The sequence below is a fragment of the Anolis sagrei genome, chromosome 3 (genome assembly GCF_037176765.1).
Source record: "Anolis sagrei isolate rAnoSag1 chromosome 3, rAnoSag1.mat, whole genome shotgun sequence".
In the NCBI taxonomy this organism is placed as follows: domain Eukaryota; kingdom Metazoa; phylum Chordata; class Lepidosauria; order Squamata; family Dactyloidae; genus Anolis; species Anolis sagrei.
The window spans coordinates 158840314-158857503 of NC_090023.1; the positions used below are offsets into that span (position 1 = coordinate 158840314).

The window sequence follows — 17190 nt, forward strand, 5'->3', positions numbered from 1 at the left end:
ACGAGGATACATTTATTTCTAACTGTTGTACTTGCATGCCAATTGTTGCATATAATGAACTTTTCCTAGTTTCCAAAATCTTTGGCATCAAATGTGTTCCTGGCCGGAAGGCTATTTTTGTATTTGTTCAGACTTTACTGGTGCGATGTTTAATAGCTCCCCCAACAGGAATATATATATATATAAATAACTTTCTCCAGCTGGGACTCCATCAAAACAAATGTGAGAGCACAAGCAGACAGGTACAAGGCTGAAGCAAAAGAATTGTGCCCAGGAGGTTTTTACTACGTGATCTCAGGAAAAATAAAAACAAGACCGTTCTGAACCTTGCCAAAACAGCACATGAAGGATGCTAAAAAATGACATTTTAGGTAACAGCCACAGGCTTTCAGTGGAACAGCCTGCTTTCCTTTTCTGTGAAGATTATAATGGGGAAAGGCCCTTTTTCAAATCCGCAACAGTGACATTAAAAAGGCTTTATGGGATGGGCTCATAATCCCATTTTAATGGTCTGTAAGTGGATGGTGTTGAATAGGCTTCCATCTCCAGATCTGTGTTTCTGCTTGGATGTGCACTAGAAAGGAACCGAGCCTGAAGCCCTTTTATTGTGAACACATACAATGGACAAAAGCCCTTTCTACAGGGCTTACTTTTTGAGATTGTATTTATTACAAAAACAATCATGCAACTGTCTATGTTCCAACAGAAAGAAAGGGAGGTGAAAATGATGTCCATGATAATGCAATATTAAAGGGTAAATATGCTACTATGACATTTCCTGTTTGCTTATTAATCTAATAAAGTTTAAAATATTTTTCCATTGGTTAGAAATATGTTAGTAGAACAGACATCTCTACAAACCTAGATATATAAAAAAAGAGTCGCTATTGCCATCCTCTGAAACGGAGAGAGTGTGACTTGCCCAAGGTCACCAAGTAAGTTTATGTAAAGATTTCAGCCCACTGAGAGACTTAAAAAAAACTGTCAATCTAATTTGTGTTTCTCAGAGTTTCATTGGCATTCTCTTTCCATTCCTGTTCGCTGTTGGGTTGTGAGATTCTTTTCTTTTCTGAAAGTTCTGCTTATTTTGTTCACACTTTTATGACATATTTCCACACTAACTAAAGTGTGTTTTTGTACATTTGTAAATGTCTAAATGGTTTTGTGCACACATGTCAACCTCAAAACACGCTATAGTGGAAAATAATTTTGTTAGATTCAACAGCCTCAACAAAAACCGAATTTTTCCACCTCCCAGGCATGTTGTAAAGAAAAAAAACATATGTTGCACTAAGAATTCATAGTTTTGCAATATGTATGAGGAATTCGCTGTAAATAAAACTATGCACCCATTTTAAAATCTTTTTAAACCTAGAAGAAATACGAGGGGTATTTTTTAAGTAAGGTCCGTTGGAACATAAGTACACAACGAAAGTTTATTTCAAAAATGTAAATTTATTTTCTGAAAGTACATACTTCACTCTATTTTTCGACATAGTTGCCAAGTTTGTTCAAACACTTATCATACCTCTGAACCAATTTTAAAATACCCTCTTCATAAAAACCTGCCGCCTGCTCCGATAACCAAATCGTCTATAATCAAAGAAGGGCGATCGGAGCGGTCCTCATCATGGACGTTGTCATGGCCATCTTTGAATTGTCGTACCCACTTATGCATTTTGCTTTCACTCATAACAGTATCACTGTACACTTCACAAATCTGTCGATGAATTTCTGCAGCAGGCAGGTTCCTTGCTGACAAAAACCGTATCACTGAGCGAACCTCACATGCGGCGGGTGAGTTGATAGTCTTAAACATTTTTAAAGCACAGAACAGAACCGTACAGGTTAGCTACAGAGCGGAAACTGAGCACAGTTGTTCTCGAGGCATGCCGGTACACGACGCACACGCTCGTTGCAGTATGCGCACGAACTACTAGTGTCTACAGCAAAACAGACCTTACTTAAAAAATTCCCCTCATATTTAAATAAATGTGTGTATTTCAATTTGAAAATTTCATACAGACTGATATTCTGTAGGTAAATATTCTTATATTTGCACATTTACTTTATTAGTCATTATGCAACAGACACACTCATTCCACAATTGCGTAAGTGAAATTTCATCACTGTAACTATTTCAGTTGCAGCTTCTAGAGTTGTGCATACATAGTCATTTGTCAGTGCTTTCTTTGTACAATTTTATTCACTGATAATATAATTTCACAATGGTGATAAGCAGCCACAATAGCAGATACGTGAGGTTTGTATTCAGTAGAAGAGTAGTACAGAATGACTACTACTTAAATACGTGAGTGTAGATGAAGGCCATGTCTACATGGGCCAAATAAAGCAGACTTACCTTGTCACTACTGTGAGGTGACCACATGACACATGGCTAGTTATGCTATTTCAAACCATTCATCTGGAACAGGGGGAAACAGAATTTCTACGAAGCTCCAGAGTGATCTCTTTGTTTTGAGGTGTGCACAGCTGGATCGCATTTACTACTATCTTGCTGGTGATGTTGTGTCTGCTAGTCACATGACTAGTTACCTGTCATAACCTCTTCAAAAGTAAAGTCACCAGCAAGCCTCTACAAGAAAGCTGCTTTTGGCCAGTGAAGTAGCATCAAAAAGGAAATGTTCCCATGCTGATTGGAATAGCTCCAAAGCAGAGTACTCAGGATTATTTTGGTAAGTGTAAACGAAACATAACACTGCAGAAATTCTGACAAAATCCAGCAACTTCACACAAAAACAAGGGCACAAAAATGAAGGTAGGCTTCAGAGAAACACAGTAAATTGAGATTGTAATTTTCATATCCATACATTCATTAAGCTTCAGAGATGTAAACAACATACCTCTCCCCACTCTTAGGCCCCTTCTACACTGCCCAAAAACCTGGGAGGAAGTGGGTTAAAATAACCCACTTCCTCTCAGGTTTCAGTCCCCACCCCTTCCCACAACCCAAGCTTTCTCTTGTGGGGGGGGGGGGGGGGTTGGATAGATGCCAACCTGAGTCAATCTGAAATGGCATCAAGCCATACCCAGCCCAACATCTCCAACCTTACCCAAGGGACCTGCCAGCAGCACAGGCCCTTCTATAGAGTCCTCCTGATGCTTGGAAATGAGTCCACACACACCTTCTGACATGCCCCTAATCGCACTTTATTAATGATCTAGGATTGTCTGCTAGCTCCATTTCTCTCCAAATACCCATCCTAGTTATATGTCACCTTGTCATGCTCAGTATTTTAAAATTTTAATTATTACATTTGGCCCTGCCATAGATTTTTAATCCGCCATGGTGTTACTGTTATTGTTTATTGCTTTGTTTGTGAGTTTATTTATTGTTTGTATTGCTGTATTGTTTTATTGATGTATTTGGACTCGGCCTCTTGTAAGCCGCACCGAGTCCTCCGGGATATGGTAGCGGGGTATAAATAAAGGATTATTATTATTATTATTATTATTATTATTATTATTATGCCATTTTCTCATGTCAGGGAGACTCTACAGAGGGGCCTGCCCTACTGGCAGACATCCTGGGTAAGTTTTGGGGTAAATGGGGGACTGGGGGGGGGAGGGGTCGTCCTGAAGGAGCCCGAAAAACTAAGATAGCTGTGGGGATTGACCTCGGGCACTGAGGAACTGAGGAAGCAGTCCCAGAAGTCAATCCTCGCAGGGCCCACACCTGGAAAGATCTGAACTTTAGCTTAACATCTGGATCTTTCCAGGTGTTTAATTAATGCAGAGTTAGCTGGGAAAACCTAGTTTCCTCTGCATTAATTTGCCTTTACTTGAGACATCAAAATAAAAATGGGACAGGTCCCACATTTTGAGCCTGTCTGGAAGGGCCCTCAGAAGGTGAAAATTGATTTTTTTTAAAAAAAAATTACAAAGTTGCCTTATATTGAATACGAGCACTGGTTCATCTATTCATTATTGTCAGCACCAACTGGCAGTGGCTCTGCATAATTTAGGCAAGATTCTTTCTCCCTACATGGAGACCAGTGGAATTATCTGGTGATCCTCCATCCAAGTGTTAACCAGAACCAATCACATTTAATTTCCAAAAAGATATGACATTGAGATTCAGGAATGTGTAAAGCCACATATGGTGGCACCTTACAAGGAAAACTAAACCCAACACATTTTTTCTAGCCCTCTATGTACATCACAGTTTGAAATCAGGTTGTTTTTGAGACTCAATATTAAAACTAGATGTAACACTAGGTAAACAATAGTTTTCCTATTTCCCCTCACTTTCTCTGTAGTGTGTAGCAGAACTTATATAGGCCTGAAGTCATTGTTTGCTCTGGATTCTCAGAGTGTTTTGTTAAAGTGGTTGAAAGCTGCATCAAATGGCCCTGATGCACATTAACCTGAATCAGCTTGCTGTGTCATGTTGCTGTCACATAGCTGGTTGCCCCCCGCCTCCTTTAAGGATAGTAGGTCAGTGTAGATGTGCCCCTTGTGTATGCCTTCTGAATCTGTTGTTTGGGGCAGTTTAAAGATTTACGACCTCCCTCATTAATCTTTCAGTTAGACTTGGACTGGACAACTCCTGTCAAAGAGAGGAAACCATGAAGAGGAAGACTCCCCTTTGTCAACACTTCCAAATACAGGACTATATAAAAGAGAACTCAAGGCTACTTTGAAACACATTCTGTGAATTAGGTTGCAGACACACTATAAAAATAGTGGCCAGGTTACACATTTCCATGGCCGTTTTGACCTAATTCATCTCAGCAAACAACTTGAACATATAACTATGGTTTGTTCCTCTACAAACCTTTGAAGAAATCTATATATATATATAAATGCTCTGTGCATAATGAGTACCTTAAAAACAAAAGAACCAACGAACGAAATCATACCAAATTTGGCAACAAAACGTCTCACAACACAAGGAGTGACCATCACTCAAAAAATTATGATTTTGCCATTTGGGAGTTGTAGTTGCTGGGATTTATAGTTCCCCTACAATCAAAGAGCATTCTGAACTCCATCAATGATGAAATTGAACCAAACTTGGCACACAGAACTCCCATGACCAACAGAAAATATTGGAAGGGTTTGGTGGGCATTGACCTTGAGTTTGGGAGTTGTAGTTCACCTACATCCAGAGAGCACTGTGGACTTAAACAATGATGGATCTGGACCAAACTTGGCACAAGCACTCAATACGCCCAAATATGAATACAGTTGGAGTTTGGGGGGAAAGACCTTGACATTTGGGAGTTGTAGTCACTGGGACTTACAGTTCACCTACAATCAAAGAGCATTCTGAACCCCACAAACAACAGAATCAGGGCAAACTTCCCACACAGAACTCCCATGACCAACAGAAATTACTTAAGGCCACGCAATCCAACTCCCATCATCAGGGCAAGAAAACGTAATCAAAGCTCTCCTGACAAAGAGCCATCCAGCCAGAGAGAGAGAGAGAGAGAGATGATTCACACAGAGAGAGATACAGTATCATAGATTTGAAAGGGACCCTTAAAGAAGGACAATGATACGTTGCATGTTCCAGCTTGGGCAAACCAGACACTCTCCACATCAACACTGACAAAGAAACAGCAAGAAATACTGTTTACTCATAAGCATAAAGAAATTACATATATTAGAAACCAACACTTTCTCATTACTTTATTTTCCAGATCAACAGACTGGGCCACAGCAACGCGTGGCAGGGGACAGCTAGTACATTACAAAACGAGATCAGATATCAGAAAAACAAAACAGTTTCATTCATAATAGTAAAGAAATGTGAACACCAGAAATTCCTTTTGTCCCCCTTCACCTAATTAGATACTGAATCATGCTTGTTTTTTCAGGTCAATTCCACAATTACATATTACTTTCTTTCCTAGCCATTCCAACATTCTTTAATTCCTTTCCAATGTTACGGTCTTAAGTGGACAGTGATCTTAACCTTGTCTTTACAAAGGCCTTGTTGTAAAATCAGTGAATGCTTTCCTTTTGCAATAACTCGCAATATGATTTAGGGGGGGGGGGGGATACTGTCCATTTTATTAGTGGCATTCTTGTAGGGATTGTGGGCCTGGATTTAAAGCCCCAAAGCTTTTATATAAGATCTTTCACATGGTTTCGCTCTTTAAGAAGGTTTTGGCTACTAGAGAAAGAGGGCAGAATTCAGTGCAAAGGAAGAACAAGTACAGTCCACTAGCTATTGCAGAGAGCCCAAAATAGGTGGCATTTTTACTACAAATATGGTTACTACCGCATATCCTGTTCCTGAAGGCTTCACTGACTTAGAAGTGTTTGTCATTGGTACTGCCTTGCTGGTGGAAGGTAAGGAGGAATCAATTGTCACAACTAGATGCTTTTCTTGTTGTTATCTCTTCAATCTCAAACAATAAAGCATAAAGAATTTCAAATGGAAATGACACTTAAACATCTCCACTTATTAGTGGTCAGCAGTTTTTATTTTAAAATGTATGTTTTGGACTATAGCTCCCTGCCTCCTCCATTCAGCATGCCCGGTTATCAAAAGGAGAAAACATTTGATGATTTGACTGGAGGGATAAGACATGCTTGCAATGGAAAGTATATTTTGTACTAGGCATGTAATTAGCGTGTTTTTTGCATCCTTGATTAGAAAGGGTATCGCGACATGTCTCAATGCATTATAAAGAATATTGTGAGTTTTTTTGCATGCTAGTTTGAATTGCGGGGCTTGTTTTCTTGCAAAACAATTGTTTATTTAAAACATTATCTTTTGCACAGAAGGCAATCTATGTACACAAAAATATTATGCTTTTTGAATGCATTATTATTTTTGCCAAAATGTTCAAAAATAATCCTGCCAAGTGGGGACAACCACTGAAATTTTTCATCTTTTTGTGTGAGAGTGAACTAAATTAAGAGTCGCATTCTTAGCGTCAGGTTATTATTATTACCATAACTACCTTGTCTTAAGTTCTGGTGAACAAGAGGCTGGTTGTAATGTGGAGCAATTCCCCTTTTTATTAAAAAAAATAGTGTTCAAATAGGCCAACATTCAAGAATTAATAATATGATGCTAATATTTTAAATTATAATTGGAATTCATTGGATGGCCTTCTTTTCCAAAAGCAGACCTAAGAGACAGACTCATCATAGTTGATATGGGTTTAATCCTACATGGATGAACTTTAGTAAATACTAGCTTAGGGACCCGGCGGTGACCGGGTTATTTGAGAAGGCATTGTTTGTTTTGTGAAGTTTGGTAATATCAGTTTGGTAATGTGTAATGCTATTTATTTTTTTAAAAAGTCTTTCTTTTTGTTTTTTAATTAATGCTCCCATTAGAAAATGCATAAGGATGTGGGTGAACTACAATTTCCAGAATTGTGGGTCAGTCATTCCCAAGTTTGGTCCAGATCCAACAGCATCTGAGTTCAGTGATATCTAGTTAAGGGTGAACGACAACTCCCAGATTCCCAGGACAATCACCCCCAAGCTCAGCCAGTATGCACAGTTGGCCATGTTGGTTCTGTGTGCCAAGTTTGGTCACGATCCATCGTTGGCTGTGTTCACTGTTCTCTAGATAAGGGTGAACTACAACTCTCAGGGTAATCACCCCTAAACTCTGCAAATATGGACAATTGCCCATGGTGGGTCTGTGTGCCAAGTGAGTTCCAGGTCCATCATTGGTGCAGTTCTGAGTGCTCTTAGATTGCAGGTGAACTATGCATCCCAGTCACTACAACTCCTATAAATCATTGTGAATTCTCTCCAAATCATTGTGAATTCTCTCCAGTATGTTCAGTTGCTGATCAGTTCCTCTGCTGTATGCCAAAGGAAAGGGTTGGAATGGGATAAGGGAGAAGCAGTGGGTGGGGTCATGCAAATGAAGAGAGAAAGGAACACTGGGATGTGCTTGCTATAACCTGCGATGTCCTTCGAGAGAGTGACTTGCTATCTTCTCAGCACTGGAAACAATAGCCTATTTGTAGAGGCTGGAGGCTGTCTGTGTGAACAGACACCTGTGCCACATACAGATTTTCACTTTTATTATGTGTATAGATTAGGTAGAGGTAGTCCCCTGACATTAAGTCCAGTCATGTCTGACTCTGGGGTGTGGTGCTCATCTCCATTTCCAAGCCGAAGAACCAGTGTTGTCTGTAGACACCTCCAAGGTCATGTGGCCGGCATGACTGCATGGAGCGCTGTTACCTTCCCGCCGGAGCGGTACCTATTGATTTACTCACATATGCATGTTTTCGAACTGCTAGGTTGGCAGAAGCTAGGGCTGACAGCAGAAGCTCACGCCGCTCCCCGGAATCGAACCTGCGACTTTTCAATCAACAAGCTCAGCAGCTCAGTGCTTTAACCCACTGCGCCACCGGGGGCTCCTGTGTATAGATTATAGCAAGCCAATTGTTATTAATGATATGAATATCATTTTTCCAACCATTCATCCACTCACTTTGAACCATAAGCACTTCTAGCATGATGTATACATATGAAGTGGAAGTCCCATGTAGGAGGAGCATCATATAACTTCTCAACAAGGTGGTACATCCTAGTTTTATACAAACTCCATTGGCTGGATTTGGCTGAGATGCATAGTTCAATCTGCTGATAAAAATGTATAGAATATTGAGATGGTTGTATCAAGTGTGATGGAACCCTGGAGGCATCCCATAAAATAATTGTTAATTGTTAGAGGTATTTGGATGGATCCATACTAGAAGAAAAACAGTGGCTTCACATTGCAAACCACACTAATGGGATTTGAAGAGTGACAGTTCATAATGCCAGTATACATTGGCAGACACCATCCAATCTATGCAAACCCAGCTTGAAAGAGAACACATTGAATAATTTTATATTGTAGTATACTCAACGTTCCTGTTATGTCCTTGGGTTCTGATGGTGAGTTGCAGGAGGTGAGAATCCCATAAAAATTAAGTGAGAAACCTGTTATTGCCTCATTTTTCCTCAAAAGAAAAAGGGAAAACTGCATTAAATAAATAAATAAATAATGTTGTTTTAGAATGATGAGTTAGATATTGAAGACAATATGCTTATATATTTGCCTATTCCCCCCCCCCCCGCCGCCGCCCATTGCTGTTATTATGTAGTACGTAAACGTTTATGTAAGTCAATATATAACCGGATTATCATTCCTGATCTTGGTTCCCTTTTCTTTCTTCCACTTATGAGAATGAGTGCTTTAAGTCTCCTTGTCATTCTGGAGATTAGAACAAAATAATTTTCTTCGTTTTACTAATGGTTTCTTCTACTTTTAACTGTTTTTTCTTCTTGCTTCTTAAAAATCTTTAAAAGTTAAATAATTCCTTGTGAGTTCCTTACACTTCGTGACCTTGTAGCTCTGTTTGTCAACGATAGTATTTTAAAGAAGTAAAATCAATTTGTAATTATTTATTAAATATACTTAATTCATGTATCAAACATATACTTTTATGCCAAGCCAAGTTTTGTAACACATTTATATTTTAAGTAACAAAGTGACTTTCAATCTGAGTGTTAATATTGAGTGCTAATTTGTGGTTGTGTGTGTCTTTGAGTCATTTCTGACTTATGGTGACCCTAAGAAGAATCTATCACAGGTTTTCTGGGGCTGATAGTGTATGACTCACCAAAGGTCAACCTCATGGGTTTCCATGGCCAAGCTGGGAATGAAAGCCTGCTCTCCAGAGTGGTAGTCCAATTCTCAAACCACTACATCATGTTGGCTGTTGCTGCATTAAGTTTCCATTTCTCCTTTTTTTAGAAAAGGTTGAGAAAGAAATGTCTCTTTTCAATGACATCATAATTTCTGAAAAAATATATATCTAGTTAGCAGTTAGGCTGCCCAATTAATAGACCCTTGTTCTATTAAAGTGCATAAATGAAAGCAATAAAGATACCTGGTTTTTTTAGCCAATTCCAATTGGCACATACAGGCATGTAACTGGGGGGGGGGGCTTGAGGGGCTTCAGCCCCCCCCCCCCCCCTGAAATTCTCAGGGTGGTCTGCGAGAAGGCCTTACTGGTACATTATTTAAACTGTTATGTTCATTCATATCATGATCTGATCACCATGCTCAGTATATCCCATACGCATGGGGATATTGGGATAACAATACAAAAGGTTTGCTAGGGTAGACCCTCTTTCACTCAGACTCAGCCCCCCCCCCCCCCCCCAAAATCAAACTCAGGCCCTCCCGAAACAAAATCCTGGCTATGGGCCTGGGCACATAGATATGGCCCTTGTGTCTTGCTCCCGCTGCAAGCTGCTCAAGCTATGGTTGTCATCTTGCTATAATCCTACATCATCATTAATGACTTACATTACACTATGATATTGTACAAGGTTCATATTCCAGGGAGGAATGAGGAAATGTAGCTAGCTTTGCCTTCAGGACTATTGAATTATAAGAGCAAACTACATGGCTGTTATACAGGATTAGTCAAAATGAGTAGGCCAATTCGGCTACAATTAATTGTCTTATTGGCCTATTCATTTTGACTAACCCTGTATAATAGTCCTTTTCTACTATGAGTCCCATTGCTTAATGGGGGAATCCCATCACATGATAGGAAAAACAGTCCAGTGCTCTAACATACATTGCCACAATTCACTAGAAAAGTTATGTATCATATCAAAGATATACTATGTTATTGTATAGCTTTAAATTTTAGTCACTGAGACAGAATTTCAGCCTACTGTATATATACTCATGCGTAAGTCAAACACATGGATAAGTCGAGGACAGGTTTTGGGGTCAAAATTATGGATTTTGAGATGGCCTGTGGAAAAGATAAGCATCATTCTGCAAAGAGAGGAAAACGCCAAAGCCACATTAGAGGGCCACCTTCCTCTTGCCACCACCAACATTTCCCTATGTAGGCACTCAAAAAGGTCAGAAATGATATTATTGAAGGCTTTCATGGCTGGAATTATTGGGTTGTTGTAGGTTTTTTGGGGCTTTATGGCCATGTTCTAGACGCATTGTCTCCTGATGTTTCACCTGCATCTATGGCAAGCATCCTCAGAGGTAGTGAGGTCTCACTACCTCTGAGGATGCTTGCCATAGATGCAGGCAAAATGTCAGGAGAGAATACCTCTAGAACATGGTCATATATCCTGAAAAAACCTACATCAACCCAGTCAGAAATGATGTTACAACAGAAAGAGAGTGGAAGTGGGTGCTTCTTCTAGTGCAGCGTTTCTCAACCTTCCTAATGCTGCAACTCCTTAATACAGTTCCTTGTGTTGTAGTGACTCCCAACCAAAAAATTATTTTTGTTGCTACTTCATAACTGTAATTTTGTTACTGTTATGAATCGTAATGTAAATATCTAATATGCAGGATGTATTTTCATTCACTGGAACAAATTTGGCACAAATACCCAATACACCCAAATTTGAATACTGGTGGAGTGGAGTGTGGAGGAGTTGATTTTGTCATTTTGGAGTTGTAGTTGCTGGGATTTATAGTTCACCTCCAATCAAAGAGAATTCTAAACTCCACCAATGATGGAATTGAACCAATCTTGGCACACAGAATTCCCATGACAAACAGAAAATACTGGAAGGGTTTAGTGGGCAATGACCTTGGGTTTTGGAGTTGTAGTTCACCTACATCCAGAGAGCACTGTGGACTTAAAACAGTGTTGAATCTGAACCAAACTTGACATGAATACTCAGTATGCCCAAATGTGAACACTGGTAGATTTTGGGGAAAGTAGACCTTGACATTTGGGAGCTGTAGTTGCTGGGATTTATAGTTCACCTGCAATCAAAGAGCATTCTGAACCCCACCAAGTAGAGAATTGGACCAAACTCTCACACAGAATTCCCATGACCAACAGAAAATACTGTGTTTTCTGATGGTTTTTGGTGACTCCTTTGATATCCCCTCGCGATCCCCCCAGGTTGAGAAAGGCTGTTCTAGTACTATTCTGAGAAGGATACTTTTACTATTCTACTAAGAGAATTCAGTTGTTTCTTTTTTTATAAGTATTAACATACAGTAGTCATATTGACCTATGGATAAGTTGACCCATTCTTTTGAGATTTTTTTATTTAAAATTTTTAGACCTATCCATGTATATATTGACTATATTGTTTCATAATTATTTATTCAGAAACTTCAGAATGTATCACATAGTAAGTGGGTCAACCTGAGTTTGTTACAGAAAATAACCCAGGAATAGGGAAATAAGCAGTCCTAATCCCAACTGGCTCCAGCTTCACCTGATTCTCAATAAACCTTCTATATCCTAATATCTTCTACAGACCAATATGTATAAAACGGTGTGCATTGTGTACATGTATAAAGGATCTTTGAACTTTGTACCAGTACGTCTTAGCAGATTTGTCCCTGTAAAGCACACTTGCATAAAGCTCAAGGAGACTTTATGTAACCCACATCATAAGTATATGCAGTAATCAGTATTTGGGAACTAGCATTTTATTACAATTTTTAAAATCCTATGAATCAGGCTTAATATGGAGAGATTAGCATGTAAATAGACTGGTGTTTTGAAGCAAAAGCTGAAATAAATGCAGTCATGTGGAAATGAAGGTAACAGAAATATACATTCAAACTCAATAGTGGATAAAGAGATGAAACCTACGTTATGAAGGTAAAGGGATTTGTAAGCTGCTCTATGTCTCCTTCAAGGTGAGAAGGCATAAATATAGTAAATAAATAAATAAGGGATTCCTGGAGATACAATAAGGTTCTGAAATATTCTTTTTTAGAATAGTATTAGATTGCTCCTTCATGAAGATGCAGTTGAAGTGCAATGGTGCTCCCTACATATATTCCAAAGAAAGAACCCTTGAAGAAGAAAAAATAGTGATTCGTTGCTTTGACAGTAGGCTTGGGTAACAACGGAAAAATTTGGTTCTAAACTCGTTTTGTTTTTAGGGGGCCCTTGCGTTTCGTTTTTTTTTAATAATTCTGAAATTTACCTTTAAAAAATTTCAAAATTTACAAAATTTCGTAAAATTACAAATCGATTCGTTAATGGCGGATGAGATTGCGCAATATGCTAAAAAAACCTCCAAATGGGACAGGAGGAACTTCTGAAGCTTCCCTCTCCCTCTGTTGTTGACTGTTGGTGTGATAAAACAAAAAACAACTATAAAACTTGCACCAGACATGCGAAAATAATTACGAAATAATTACGAAATAATTTCAAAATAATTATGAAATAATTACGAAATAAATTGAAAAAATTGTTTCGAATCTTAATTACTCCTCACACTACTCCTGCATGGCTCAATATTGGATCGTAAACTAATTTAAATACGAATTAATAACAAATTACGAAATTAACGAACGAAACCACCCAAGCCTATTTGACAGTTCTTCTGTTCATAAGAATAGAATGCTTAGGAACAGCAAAGCTACTAAGACTCTCCTTCAACATCAATGTGTCTTTGCCAGCCAAGACTGGGCATGCTGGGAGACTGTTTTAATAAGTCCAGTAGCAAAAGGACCTGGTTCTGCGCAACAAAACTATTTCTACTTACATGATTCAATACGCTTGAGCAAATGATTTCTGACAAAGCAGCTGAAATGTGACTTCATTGAGCAAAGTGAACTTCAATAACAAGATGACTTAGTAAAAATCAACTTCACCTTTTTAAATTTTAAATTTGTGTATTTAACAGAAAGAAAAAGAACAACAAAAATATATACATATATAGAGAGAAAGAGAGCACTATTCTTTTTTCTTAGTCTGTGTGTATGAGTCACTAGTGAGGTGACCCCTGGATGCTCACAATCACTCCATTTGATTTCCTTTTGTATCTGGTGCTCTTACTCTCTCCCTTATATGGAAAAATCACATATCTCTCAGTACATTGCAAAGTGAAGGCACACTGTTGAATAAAGATGTAAGGTAAGCTATATTGAGAGTGGCAACTTCCTAACACTAAGTATGGCTAAAACCGTTGAGCAAATAGTTTCAAAGAATGAAATGTATCAGTGAATTTCAGTGAGCGGTTCTTAGTCCTGAGCAAAATCTAGAGTATTTGTCAGGCCATGATCAGGAGAATCTTTCTACTTAACAGGTGGGAAAGAGGGTAGAGCAAGAGTATCTTCTGCCCACTTTTCATAATCTCAGTGGGTTCTGGTTGCTTCTGCTGAGAACATACTGCAAAGACAATGCCAGACCATTTCTACTCCTGGAACACAATGGCTTTGATATAGTCTGAGGCCTCATGTACACTGCCATAAACTACCTTGTCACATGGGCTGCCGGAATTGCTGCATGTCAAGGTGAATCTGGTGACCATCGTCGGTGGGCGTAGGGAACTCATCGCCCCACACCCCGCATCAGACAGCTCAACAGGAAGCTGATCCCATGGGGGGGAAGCATTGACTGCGTGGATTCCCCCATTGCTTCCTGCATGTTGCCGCATCCACAGCATCTAGAGCTCAACTGGCCTATACTGCTGAGAAAGCCCCATCTGAAAAGGTCAATAATGCAGTTTCAGAATGCAATTAATTGCATTGAACTGGATTGTATGAATCAAGGAACATGAAAGGCACTGCAGACTACTTCAACCAGAGAAGTCAGCCATAGCAGAGCACCTGATGAACCAACCTGGACACAGCATATTATTTGAGAACACAGAAATGCTGGACCACTCTCACAACCACCATGTCAGACTACACAGAGAAGCCATTGAAATCCACAAGCATGTGGACAATTTCAACAGAAAGGAAGAAATGAACAAAATCTGGCTACCAGTATTAAAAAACTCAAAAATTACAACAGCAAAACAACAGAGAGTAAACAATCAGGCACATCAAATCACTCTCAACAAAAGATTCCCCCCAGGCACTTTCAAGGCATTAAATGCTAATCAAGGTGGTCAGTTGAAACATTCACACCTAGCTCCAGCAGACAAAAGTCCTTTGTCCCACCCTGGTCATTCCACAGATATATAAACCCATTTTCCTACTTCCAACAGACCTCACTACCTCTGAGGATGCTTGTCCTAGATGCAGGCGAAACGTCAGGAGAAAATGCCTCTAGAACATGGCCATATAGCCCGGAAAAACCTACAACAACCCAGTGATTCTGGCCATGAAAGCCTTCGACAATACATTGGATTGTATGACTTTACACTGCCATACAATGCAGTTCAATGCATTCTGAAATGGCATTTTATGGCAGTGTAGATGGGGCCTGTGTTTCATAACGTTGTCTCGGGTTGGTGAAACATTAACATCATAAGATACATTCTACTGTCTCAAAAAAAAACTAGCATGAATATTAGAAGACTGGACAAATGTACATCTGAATTGTTCAGATATATAAGGATCTTCTTTGTTCTTATCTGTGCTTATCGGCAAGTAAATCCCAGAGAGTTCAGTGGAACAATCTGAAATAGAGAAGAGGACAAAATAGAGATGAGGACAGCAACTCACATCCCAAATACATCCTGTGTGGGTCTTTCATCTGGCCTTTGAACTATTTCTGTGATTATGATTTATCAAAGTTATGAGATAAGAATCTTTTTTTAAATGTAGGAAACTATGACAAGTAACTGACCTGTCCTTTGCAGCCCATAAAGGTGTTGAATGGATCTCACCTAAGTTTTGGAGTACAAAAACCTGTTGCACGGGACTTATTCCTGCACAGTTATGTGTTGAAATGAGTTGATCTTTTGCCCAAATTAATAGGAAGTACACCTTACCATCTTCTTTGCTTTGGTCCCACCCTCAGATCATCCAAGGGCTGTATGATAAACAGACGTCCAAACCTTCCTTAACTATGTGAAGCTGGTTATGTGCTACTGAGATCTATTTCATAATTATAAAGGTTTATTTAGGGACAAAATGTTTATGGAGATGTTCCTATGAAATGCCCTTTGTGTATAAAGGACAGTGAGATACTTTCATGGAATCATGGCCATGCTAAAGTCATGTGAACCTGAACTTACTGCACAAACGCATTCATTTCATGTCTCCAAAGTACCCGGTATAGACCAGAAAAGAATTACTCTCTCTTCCATAAATGGTTTATTTTGCACAATGTGCATGCAAAGTGATGTTGTTATTTGCTTCCTCGAGAGAATTCTGGAAAAAGTTGCATACAGAACTTCTTTCTCGGTCAGTATCCATTTACGGACCGGCCCTTTAAGAAGAAAGCAGCCTTGGGCTTTTGGAAGAGGCAGAGAACCCAGCCAAAAAGAGAGAGAGATTGTCACAGACAGTTTGCCAGTGCATGAGGCAGAACCTAGGTTAGTCTAGCCTTACTGCTACGACAAGATGGCAACATCACACCCTCTTCCTGAAGGTTTCACTGAACTTGAAGTATTTGGTTTTGGCACAGTGATGATGGCAGAAGGTAAGCTGCGATGGGGTGTGATGAGGTAAGGTAAAGTAGATTGGATCTTCTCCTTGTTTTTGTTGTTCAGGCAAAGCTGCAGTTTGAAGAAGAGCAAGGAAAGATATCTGAAGCTTTTGACAATGTGAAGAAAAAACCTTCAACATTTGCAGTGGACTTGTATAGGCTTCAGGGTAAATGATGTTACTATGGCTACGCCATTGTTCATTATGTCTTTATAAAATGGGACAGAGGTTGTTTGCAAGGCATGTTATGTAACTAGACTGTTGAGGGAGTGCAAGTTGAGTTTGTTGTTGGAAAGATTCAGGGAATAAAGATCTGTATTGTGTTTATTCTGTGGGGGCTTTAACAAGCAACATTGCTTTTAAGATGCAAGACTTACGTATTATGTTCTCCGTCCTTCTCCAGAAGTGGATCTTATTGCTTTCCCTGTCTAACCATCATTATTCCAAATAATAGCATCCTTTCTGTTTGTGTAGCAATGTGTAAACATGCAGAGTAGGCAAGGGAATACATCATAAGGTAATATTAAACATGTCATTCTGACCAAAAAAGGTCAATCTCAAAAGTCCTGCAAAATTTACTTTTCTCTGATGGTATTGTTTTTCTGCATAGCTTTTCTAGTGTCCCATGGATAGGCATTATTGTTAGAATTCCAATGCATTTTGCCAATACATTCATATTACAATAAAAAATAGCTGAATGTTGCAGCTTCCCATGTGGTCTATGAGGAAACATTCCTTAAGTTTGCATTCTTTTTTCTGCATCTTCCAATTTTATTCTCCGAACCTTCGGCAAAAAGTTTTGTTCTACTTAGCATCTTGTCATGTATCCTTCACCGTTGTTCATA

General features: G+C 39.1%; 1 protein-coding gene across 2 annotated transcripts in view; it reads left to right on the top strand.

Moving 5' to 3' along the window:
- The first annotated feature begins 6104 nt into the window (after positions 1-6104).
- RGR (retinal G protein coupled receptor) overlaps positions 6105-17190 on the top strand; it is a 33050-nt gene continuing 21964 nt past the window's right edge. The window contains exon 1 of one of the 2 annotated variants that reach the window (XM_067465628.1): positions 6105-6324. In XM_067465628.1, coding sequence (XP_067321729.1) covers positions 6243-6324 — 82 coding nt within the window. In that variant the 5' untranslated portion in view covers positions 6105-6242. Of the gene's footprint in view, positions 6325-16179; positions 16341-17190 lie in introns of those variants that run through there. The other variant, XM_060769002.2, reaches the window with a different exon arrangement.